Source organism: Xiphias gladius, chromosome 21 (assembly GCF_016859285.1).
Source record: "Xiphias gladius isolate SHS-SW01 ecotype Sanya breed wild chromosome 21, ASM1685928v1, whole genome shotgun sequence".
Lineage (NCBI taxonomy): Eukaryota > Metazoa > Chordata > Actinopteri > Istiophoriformes > Xiphiidae > Xiphias > Xiphias gladius.
This window is the reverse complement of record NC_053420.1, coordinates 24,579,644-24,590,947: the sequence shown is the minus strand read 5'-3', so window position 1 is coordinate 24,590,947 and position 11,304 is coordinate 24,579,644. Positions and strand designations below refer to the sequence as shown.

Below are 11,304 nucleotides of genomic sequence, written 5' to 3'. Positions count from 1 at the left end.
TACAAGCCTAATCTGTTGTCTGAAAGAGGTTTTGCCGCTCACTTGGGCCATATATAGGCTACTGCCTCAGATAATCCTCCACAATAGACCAACCCTTCGGATGCCATTTATAACAAAAGAAAAAAAAAAAAAAAAAAAAATATATATATATATATATCCGCGTTTTGTATTCGTTGAGGTGGAAACAGCACAAGAAATGTGGGCTACAGAAAAGCGATCGGATCTTGCATGAACAGTCGAAACAATCGGAGAGCCATGAATAAATCAAAAGGGGGGCAGGCATTTCCTCCCAAATTCATTGAGTCATTTTATTTAAGTGTAGAGGTGCTCTCTCTATAAGCTTTCATACAGAGGACCATAATACTAGTATAAGGAAATTAGGTTTAGCAAATAAACATAATATTAAAAATCAAGAAATGTTTTTAATTGTGTTCTTTCGCTTCTTATATCATGCTTTTTTAATCGGACAATTTTGTTCGGTCGTTTTATTTTAAAAGGTCTACAACTTGAATGCTGCATTGGGCTTGTGGCTGTTTGCATGAAGGCAGATTTTCCCAACAACTTGCGCAGGTTTTTCCCCTCGGTGCAGGCTGCTGTGTCTTGCCTCATGTTTGCTATTTGTTCAGTGTCCATATCCTGCAGCAGGCGGTGGATTACTGCTGGGGACGGAGGACGAGGACAGGTCATAAAGCCGTGCGCACTGCAGGAATGCCTTTCGTCCACACACTAAACGGGGGTGCAACTGTGACACCTGGCCACTAGATGGCAGTAAAGCCCGGCAGGTCTCTCTCATACCAACGTAACATCTCTCTGGTACTTGGGAGATGTTTTCTTGGGTGAGCTGCAGCAGAAGCTATGCCACAGAAAAGGATTTCTCAGACTTCTGTTTTGTTTTTTTTTAGATACATAATTACCTTGCCTTGTGACATTCAAGTCTACTACAATAAATGTACAGGAAATACAAAATGAATTCAAGTGGAAACTAGCCAACAAGAATTTTGAGTTTTTAGTATATTTATTTATAATCAGATGTAAAAGACAAGGAGAGTAAAAAAAGTACACCCTTAGCTCAGACAGCTCATTTTTACATACATATTAGTTTTCCTTACACAGCAATATTATTTTCGTATTAAAAATTCCTACATTCAAGTAATATAACACATTTCAAAGACCCTATGTTTCCAGTGAAAGGCCTGTCCCTACCACATAAAATAACACATCCTACAACACAGCTAGATGTATAGTACCACACCATTGCTGCAATTCTTTCCAGTAAGTCTGCTGACAGCCCAGAAAATGAACATGACGTACTGAATGATTAATATGCTTTAGTTTGATGTACAGCATCAGGTTTGTCACCAGTGGCACACAAAAGACAAGAAGAATGCCATGTAGAAGTGTGTGCTAAATTTAAAAAAAAAAAAAAAAAAAATCAGGTTAACCATTTTGAGGATGTGTGAGACTCAGGACTTTCTTAAGACAGTGCAGTCAGGAAAACTCCACAATAACCTTACTTCATTCAGACAGATATGAATTACATCAATCCTTATGGTACAATTCTTTCTATGACTCCTGAATAAAGCAACAAACAATGTTAAAAAGTACAGTAGCACCATTTGCATCTAAGAAAATACCTGCACACACCCCCACACTTGTAAGCATGTGGTGACACACAAACACACACTGATGGGATGTGCTAGGAGGCATACAGTAGGCTAAGCACACAGGGTGAGAGTGAATACTGTATGTACCACTGAATTGTAATGACCGGGTGTACATATTGGTATTACTAAATAAGGAGCTCATGGTTGTACCTGTGATTTTGCGATACAGTACATTAGATGATTTTTACAGATTCAAGATGTGATCACAAGGAAAAAAATGATAGAAAAGTAAGAAAAAACAAAATGCAATTAAGGATCTCCCTTAACTTCCTGGAGCTTTATACTCTTTTATACACCTATACAGTTTGACAGCTGAGACAAGATTATTGCTTCAGATGCCAGCAAACATCCTAGTATTTTATTTCATCCTCTGATGGAGGAATACAATAAGTCATAGTCAAGTCCCAAATCTTTTCATGTTCTTGTTATCCATCCAGTTGATAAGGTAAAGAGAATAGGATAGGAGCCTATTGTGGAGTGCTGGGCTAAGACTGTCTTCCCAGGGCAGCCATTTTGATTTTTCATTTGCTTATCATTTGTTCTAGTCTGGGGTTGACAAAGGAAAAACCAGCAAACGCTGCCTGGTCCATGGAGTCGATGAGGTTCTTGTCTGCGTGGGAGAGGCGAGGCTTCTCACTCAGGAACTCCCGGTCAAAGTTGCTGCAGTCACTGGGGGATTTCTATGGGTGGCAGGTCAGGGATTTCAATTAGATAAATGTAACAAAGCACACTGAGGTAATCAGTGGCCTAGATGCATGCAAATATATTTACACAAATGAATTTCTGGTGCCACATAGTTCGTTCAGAAACTAAATCATAGGCTCATACCACTTTGGGCTTGAAAGGGGGCTCCACTTCTCTCTTCTCCAGTGCTAGCCAGTTGATGGTTTTGAAGAAGGGGTGAACCCGGATGTCTCCCACCACACCCAACCTGCGAGTGGGATCTCGCTCAAACAACTGAATTAATGACAAGAGACAACCATTTAATTACAGAAACGACACAAAACAAACCCTGGTAATAGTGGATTGTGAAAATGAGAAAAACATGCCATGACATCCATTCATGTGTATGATGTAAATGCTGTGTTAGCCTATATGGGACAACGTATGCCTAATAACGCTAATCATTCACCAGTTCAAGCAGGTTCTTGGCCTCCTTGGTGATCCACCGAGGATAGTGAGGGATGTCCGACCTGATGGATTCAAACAGCTCGTCCTCGTCGTCACCTTGGAAAGGTGACTGACCAATCAGCATCTCATACACAAGCACACCGAAAGACCACCAGTCCACTGAGAAGGTGTACTTCTGACCTAACAGGATCTAAAATGAGAGACCGTTTCACAAAATGCATCAGAAGCACATAAGGAGAATAAGGACATAAAGGATCGTTAGGAGACTGTAAATCCCGCTGATTTGATGTTATCTGTAAACACTGTCATGCCTCGTAATGGCCACAAGGCGGCATATATATATATATATATATATATATATATATATATATATATATATAGTGAAACAATGAGGGACTGCACGGGCACTCACATTTTAAAACAATAATTCTAAACATAATTCCAGAATAAATATGTTTTAAAGATTTTGACGGAGACGTAGTGTATTAAACTAAAAGCCAGGCCTTAACACTAACCTCTGGTGCAATATAGTCTGGTGTTCCGCAAAATGTTGTGGCTCGGGCCGCTCCAAACACATTCTCTTTGCACATGCCGAAGTCCGCTATCTTAATGTGTCCATCCTTGTCCAGCATTACATTGTCCAGCTTCAGATCTCTGCAGAAAGACACAGAAAGAGATATATACAATGTACAAGCAGTTCTGCTACAGTATATTCTGTTTGAAGTAGTCAAAAATCCCAAAAGAGATTCAGTTCCAGACTACTCTGTTGTAGTCACAGATGCAATATAGAGATGGCAGTCACCAGTGCATAGTGGTTGTTGGGTCTTACCTGTAGATAATTCCTTTTGAGTGGAGGAACTGCAGTCCCACTATTATCTCAGCAGCATAGAATCTGAAGGTTGAAATGTGCAAAACAACCATTAAACACAGCTTTACTGTGATTACGAGCTCTAGTTAAAGTTCTTCAGTTGCGGAAAATGAAAACTGCTGCATAGTTCTTTACATGGTATCCCACTGTACTCACGTGGCTCTGTTGAGATCAAAGCGGCCTTTGTCTTGGATATGGAACATTAAGTCGCCTCCATTCAGGTACTCCATTACAAAGAAGAGGTGCTCCTGTGCAAACAACACATTATTGTCAGCTCACTATCGCAGACAAATGAGACTTGAAGAGAATGTGATAGAGAATGGATTCAGATAAGGGAGAGTGGGCGCTTATCAACAACTGGGAATTGTTGCTCTTTCCATTGCGGCTCGGATTCATTCCCTGTCAGAGAACATGCTTTTGAAGTTTTTACTAGTGAGATCTTCAGTATGTGTGTGCTTACTTTAGACTGGAATGTGGAGTAGAGGTGTGTGAGGAAGGGGTTCTCCCAAGCAAGGGCCAGGACTCTCTTCTCCACCATGGTACACTCCACATCGTCATCCATAAGAACTACATCCTTCTTCAGAACCTTGACGGCAAAGTATTGACCCTGCCCCTTCAGCTCTGCCAGCAGCACCTGGGGTGTCAGAGTCACTTAGGGTGAGTACTTCATCAGTGTGATCACAGCAGTTTCATGGAGTACAATCATAGCAAAACAAAATCAAAATTAAGAAGTTATTTATATCTCCTCCTTTTTTTGGGGTTCTTACATGCTCTATGTCAATGCATCTCAGTGAAGACACTGGGTGGACACTGCACTGCCTCCAGGCTACAATGGGCCTGGATATAAATTAACCCTCTATACTTGGCCTCTCTCTTTTCCTCAATTAGGTCAACCTTCATAGGCTGTACGATTTGTCAAATGATGCCTGGGATCTATAGCGATGGAGTAACATAGTTTGTTTCTCATCTGAAAACCATCTCCCACTCCACTGTGTGAGGCAAGTCATTTAACAGGCAGTGGGGGGATGTATTGCCTTATTAAGGTATTGCTGGCCCAGTCTATCAAAAAATGGGATAAACTACAGCTGAGTTGGTAATAAATTATAAAATTAAATTAATTTTAAAATAATATGGCTCAAGAAGGACAGAGGACACTAAGACATGGTTATGTGATCACAGCGTCTCTTGAAGATGTGTGCTCCTCAGAGCAAACCTGTATTAAAATTCAGCTTTCATCATTTCAAACATCTTCACATACTTGTTTTTCTTAGTAATGTCACTTCTAACGGCTCCAAACTGCCTGCAACATGCAGATTTAGACTTTTTCTGTCCTTCTTATTGCCTATTTTCATGGTTATATTTGTTAGGTTGTGTTCATCTACAAAGTTAATATTCACATGTAGACAGTTTCAGGATGAATACGATGTTCTTACTATGTATGTGTGACGACATTGGCATGCAGAAGTTTGTGCAATGTTTTAAGTTTACAGTCTCTTCTATATTTGTGTCTAAACAATCAATTCATTTTAATTTAGGAAAGCGATGGGGACCATTGGGAATACCTTGCCAAAGCTGCCTTTGCCCAGCACCTTGTGGAACACCAGGTGGTTCATGGTGAGGCGTATCCGGGGAACTATAGGTGCTGCTGGGGCCGGGCCCAAGCCCTCATCTGCCTTGCCACTGCCATCTGCTATAAATACACATTCGTACGCACAGAGTAAATACATATGCAAACCTGAATGCAAAGATATATGCAAACTCATATTTCAGTGAATAAAGATTTGAGAACGTAAATTAAGTGAAACAGACTATCAGCAACAACATCACACTTATTTTAGCCTTAAAGATAAAACCTTCTTTAAATCAAACAACTTTGCACTACAGTGTGTGCTACAATGAACACATCTTACCACTAGGGTCTACTGTTGCACTTTGGATGTCTTGGTAGATCCCAATATCTGCTGCATTGCTGTTATCAGACTTCTTCATAGATTTCTAAGGAGGACAAGCGTTTGGTGAAAGATTCATGGCATCGTACATCCACGGTCAGTAATTTGGTCTTAAATTTTCAACACTGACTGGCATAAAATGTATACATAGTCAACAGAAACTTAAATACACGTTTTGTTCCTGTGCTAACCTGGGTGACTTGAGACAGAGCCTCTGACAGTAGTTTCTGGTTGATTCCGCACAGATTGGCCACTTTCGATTGACAGTAACTATGTACGTTCATGCCACAGTCTGGTCAGAGGTGCAAAAAATGGATAAGTCAAGTGATGAAAGGGAATATAGTGAGAGAGAAAAGTGTCAGATGCATGGCAGAGCCCAGGAGAAGAGCAGATATAACACTTGAGACAAACACACAGTCAAACACTTTGGACTAACCTTCACATTTAAGGCCCTGTCTGTAGAGACCCCACAGCAGACTGCCACAGTGGTCACAGAAAGTGGGGCTCTTGTAGTTATAGTATTTGAAGCGATGCGGCATATCAATCTTGAAGCGCTCTTTCTGGAACTACAAACACACAGAAACCTATTAAACCAACAGATATCTGCCATCTGATAATTAAATCAGACAAATGTGGGACTATATTTTGCTATTTTTAGTTCCTTGAGTGACAAGTAAAAATCAGAACAAAATCCCACAGCCACTGTTTGAGCAGTTGTCCCCATTGATTTTAATACTGAATTTAATATCGTTGTTGTCTTTACACTTAGGCCTGGCCCTGTTTTGGTTGTCAGTTTAAGATCTGAGGTGAGGTTTTGCATTCATGCTGAAGAACATTAACTTTGCTTACCATAGTGTCACGACTGTTGGCTGCTGTTCCAGTGCACCTGCCAATGATTTTTTCGATGCATTTCTTGTGGATTGCCGCATTGCACTCTGGGTGAAATAAATGAGAAAATATTGTGATAAGTCCGGAAAATAAGAAAAGGATAAAATGTCATAAAAATGCAGAGAGCATTTAAACAAACAACAACACTCACGTCTGCACTTGTAGCCTTGCTTATTGAGTCCCCTAAATGGGGAAAAGAGGAATGGAATTAAATGCTTGTAATGTGAGAAACAAAGCAAAAAATTGAAGACATAAAAATATGTGTGCTGATATCAGAGCAATATACTCAGGATGTTTTTCATTACTAGTTAATTATCAGCATAAAAGTAAAAGTTTACTGTCTCCTTTATGCAACAGCTACTAAACTACATTTTAACCGTCTGCAAACTTTTCTCAAAAGGTTTAAGTACAAAAAATAAACCCTGAGAAAACCTTGGGAGACCTGTTATCAGAGTTGGCAAAGCAATGACTCAAGGGGTTTTACATTGTTATCAGCAGAACTGGACGATATCTTTCACATCTTAGATCTGGAGATTAAAAACTGTACGAATTCAAATGCTCAGATAAGTGGCCACAGAGTCACACACACACATGTGCACAGACTAAAAAAAACCATCAGATTTTGTTGTGCCTGTCTCTAAAGGGGACAGATAATACTGTAGTGTGACAGACGGAAGGAGTTTGGCTCACGGGTTAGTGCTGCTGACACAGTTGGAACACAACATGACATCCTTGTGGGATTTCCCTAGACAGTGACTCATTCTCACAATAGCAGCTCTGCTGTTGTTTCTATCATTACTAACCCCCCCCCCCCGCTCCATTTAGGAAACCAGAACCTCTACTAGTTGGTCTTTTGAGAAACACTCTCGGCGGGGGGCTGGACTTTTCTTATTTCAAAAATTATGTTTTTGTCTCATTCGGTACCCAGAGAATATACAGTAGGCGATGGCACAAATGGTCTTGAATTATTAAAGCTGTACAAGTGGCAAAATACAGTGCTGATTGTAATAAAACTGTAGAAAAACAGGCTGACAGGGAAATTATCTGCTTCTGGATAAGTCATGTCCAAACAGAGTAGCATTACTGCCATGTTCTCTCCCTGGAATTCAAACATATTTGCAGCCAAAGTGAAAGAAGTATTTGATATGCTAACCAGCTGGGGTACACAAACATAATAGTTACATAGTAGTGACAGCTGTCATGTAACAAAGGCAGAGCTTGGCATCTCACCAGAGGAACTCTCTGCAGACAGAGCAGAAGGTGGGCTGGCCGAAGAAAGTGGCGGTGAACTCATGGCTCTTGATTAAGTGAACCTTTGGCTGCTTGAAAGCTCCTCTCCTCCTGTTGAGGGTTGTGACTCCATCCTCAGGAGGAACCTTCACTGATGGCTTAAACGCTGCTGAGGGGAGAGATTCACAGGAATTTACAAATCAAACTAATGTATTTCTGTTCGAATCTACAAACAAAGAGTACAGGGGAAACTCGTTTGTCAAACAACTTTACAGTGAAGGGGTTATCAAAATCCACTTGTTAATGATTTCCAAAGGCAAATAAAATTACATCAGGAATGCAGTGAGGTGGGAGCCTTTTTATTTATTTAGTTAACCATCCTATTTTTTTATAATCTATCTGATTCGCTTTATTGATGGTCTTTAAATGACATCACAGTGGGCAATATCATAAATCAGTCATCGGCTATAACAGCCAAGGGGTATTTATTCAGAAAGCCCTATTAGCTAGAGAAAGAGGCCACAGGATCTGCTGGTAAATGAAGGACAAACATAGAAAAATGCCCTCTTGGATTAGAGGCTCCAGTTGACGCAAGTCAACAGGGTGGGGTCAAAAGTCACCCAGTGAAGACAGTGAAAAAAGGCGTGAGAGATAAACAAAGAAAGCAGAAACTCTGAAAGAGATAGGGAGAGTGGGTGGGTGGATGGGAGGGAGGGAGGGGTGAGAAAGAGGAATAATTCAAAAAAGGTGTAGCCTTAAAGAGACAAATGATAGACAGGGAAAAGTAGGAAGAATGACGAGGTGAGGGAGATAAACTAATTTCCTACTGACAGATGTTTATGTTTGGACAGCGCTTCAGTGGGCCGAGCTAAGAAAGTGGGGGTGAGAGAGAGGGCAATAGAAAGACTGACGTAGGAGGCAGACAGCATTGAGGGCTGTTCACACAAGCCTAAAAATACTCTGGGCTGCTTTTCAGGAAACCTGTGGAGTGTGTAGGAGGGAGCTGATGGAGGAGGGAGCTCTTTCATAACAGTAAGCACACCCCCCTTTCATGTCCCTCTCCAACCCTGAACAGTGAACCCAGACTGTGTTACTCCCGTTCAAGAAACTCCCCCATACACAGAACCAGTTTGTAGATCTCACCCAGTCCCCTCCGTGCTGGCAGTAACTACCATAGGCTGGGTTCCCAGTCTGGGGTACTAAGCTGGCAGCTAAATACAGCATTTGCCAGCCAGTACCGCTCTGTTTCACTACTGCTTCAGACAGCTGTAGCGAAACTGAAGGAGGCCTTTGGAGGCTAATAATAAAACAGAAATGAGATTTTGAACTCAGGCTACAATGGTCGATAATTTGTGCTGCTATTCAATATGTTTAAGTGGCCTTTTTATGTAACCCCCCCCCAAAATGTTTCAATGTTTTCCTTTCATTTCTGAGAGGATAGAAAACCATTTAAAATTAGGTTTTAGACCAAAGATATCTACATCTCTACACTGAAAGCATAACACAGGATAAAATAGACTATATACTGTATGTGTTTGCTTAACCAAGTCCTAGTGAACTCATGTTGAGTCCCAGTATATTGTATCGAGAAAAATATGTTTACACTTCTTGTCTCATATATATATATATATATATATATATATATATATATATATATATATATATATATATATATATATATATATATATATATATATATATATATATATATATATATGTATATATGTATGTATATGTATGTATATGTATATATATTATATATATATATATATTTATTATTGACTACTTACTCATAGTAAAGCCAGGATAAAGACGAGATTCCTACATGACCTTGAAGAACTGTTACAGTAGACTGGGTAAATGGCCACACCTTTAGTCACCTGACAAGCTCAATGTGAGATATGTCACCAGCACGCAGATTAACCATTGACAGCACGAGGTAGACAGTTTTAGGGCAGTTGGTCCGGAGGATGAAAGCTCCACTCTCCTCAGAGGGTTTTACAGTGACTAAAATGTTAAGCTGTGTTGTTGTGTGTAGAAAGTGCAGGGAAATGAACATCAAATGAGGATCCTTTCTGCCAGTAGAGGGCATTACATATCAGCACTGCAGGAGAGGGATTTTTTTGTGGATCTACAGGAGAAAGAGTGAAGAGAAGGGGAGGTAAAAAGGAGAGGGGGAGGGGGTTGTTTCCACTGGCCAGCAGACTATCTTCCTTCATGGCAAGTACCAATCCCTGGTGGTCTAGTGGTTAGGATTCGGCGCTCTCACCGCCGCGGCCCGGGTTCGATTCCCGGTCAGGGAAAACTGTTTTAAAAGCCCAGTGTATATCACCTACTTACTTTAAGTCATGGGGTCCGGCAAGAACACATTTTCTGCCAAAGATGGGAAAGTTTTGATTGTTTCACATGAGTGATTTATGTCTGCATTCTGTTTGCTGATTTCAAATGGGCTGGGTTCAGTTGGAATTAGCTGAAATAACATATTTTCAAGTACCAATTTAAAAATACTTAAATCTAAACGTGATGACAGTTGTGGGGTTGCTTGCTGTTTCTAGGCCACTGTCAATGAAATCTGATTGAAACATACTCACAGAGTCCTGATGAAGCAGATTATCTTTTTGAGTGTTCAACTCTTAATAAATAATATTATGTTCTGAATATTATAAAATAAAAACACTTAAAATTTGAAACAAAATGTTCAGGGGCTTTAAGATGTAGAAGTTTTACCCGCATCACTGTCCTCCAGGAAGAACTGTACAGCCATCTGGACCTTCCCCGAAGGATGAAGGTCCACCCAGAACTCAGTACGACCGTTGTTTTTGGACTTCTTACAGCGTTCTGCCAGTACAGACACGCCCACTGTGGCCTTGGCCAATGGCTCCTCAGGGCTCTGCATAAGGACCACTTCTAGGACCCGCCCCTCATAGATGTGAGCATCGAAAGGGGACTTCCAGGCTGGATACATGGTTGGCTTCTTCTGGACCAAGGTCTTTCCTCGCTCTGTGAAAGAACATTGGGATCATCCTTTGGAAGAAAATGCTTGTCTTTGCTTTCTCGTTCACAGCACAGGAGTGGCTTAAACACTAAGTATCTAGAGTTGGTAGAGAGACAGTTTGCTTATGGACAGCAGATGGTGACTGTTAAGACCATTAAACTGGGGACGTCTGGTCTCTCTATTCACTGTGCCACTCCCTTCTAAATGAAATTATGATTGCACACATGCATGTGTACATCTGTACATACCTGTGTTGACCGACTCCTTCATTTTGATGGCACAGACGGGAGGGTCAGTCAGAGGAGGCAGAGCACCCACGTCATAAGCATTGAGGGTGATGCGCAGAAAGGGTGCCATGATGACCACTCACCTAAGCCTCCTAGAATGGAGACATAGATTGACAGTTAGAACATCCCATATCCACACACATACACACTTGTCTTGTACTTGCAGTGCTCATGGTCTGCACTTAAAAAAAGGATGAGAGTCAGTAGCTAAAAGTCAGTGTTCACATATGGGAACTACAGAGGAAGCAGAAGCTTCCAACTCAAGACACAACTTTCAAAAATACCTGCCAGT

General features: G+C 40.8%; 1 protein-coding gene and 1 non-coding gene across 4 annotated transcripts; one reads left to right on the top strand and one right to left on the bottom strand.

Annotated features, from left to right (window-relative positions):
• Positions 1–1,065: 1,065 nt before the first annotated feature.
• Positions 1,066–11,099, bottom strand: LOC120783373 (protein kinase C delta type-like). Of its 3 annotated transcripts, none has more exons than XM_040116330.1 (16): positions 10,974–11,099; positions 10,458–10,730; positions 7,731–7,899; positions 6,652–6,683; positions 6,462–6,547; positions 6,049–6,178; positions 5,804–5,904; positions 5,574–5,658; positions 5,226–5,353; positions 4,124–4,297; positions 3,820–3,911; positions 3,625–3,687; positions 3,311–3,449; positions 2,797–2,985; positions 2,493–2,621; positions 1,066–2,344 (listed from the first exon to the last, which is right to left on the bottom strand). In XM_040116330.1, the coding sequence occupies exons 1-16, from the start codon at positions 11,080–11,082 to the stop codon at positions 2,186–2,188; spliced, it is 2,058 nt and encodes a 685-aa protein (XP_039972264.1). In that variant the 5' UTR covers positions 11,083–11,099; the 3' UTR covers positions 1,066–2,185. The 3 variants fall into 3 exon arrangements, with proteins under 3 accessions (XP_039972264.1, XP_039972265.1, XP_039972266.1); XM_040116331.1 differs by having other exon boundaries at positions 7,731–7,896; XM_040116332.1 differs by having other exon boundaries at positions 2,229–2,344; positions 2,797–2,891.
• Positions 9,962–10,033, top strand: trnae-cuc. Its single transcript has one exon. It is a non-coding gene; the product is annotated as a tRNA-Glu (tRNA).
• Positions 11,100–11,304: the final 205 nt, after the last annotated feature.

Bases quoted from the DNA above. Each gene is read 5' to 3' on its own strand.
- LOC120783373 (XM_040116330.1), bottom strand. From the start codon at position 11,082: ATGGCACCCTTTCTGCGCATCACCCTCAATGCTTATGACGTGGGTGCT. The intron at 10,731-10,973 runs GTATGTACAGAT...GTTCTTTCACAG, and splicing joins GAAGGAGTCGGTCAACACAG to AGCGAGGAAAGACCTTGGTC. The intron at 5,905-6,048 runs GTTAGTCCAAAG...ACCTCTGACCAG, and splicing joins ACAGGGCCTTAAATGTGAAG to ACTGTGGCATGAACGTACAT.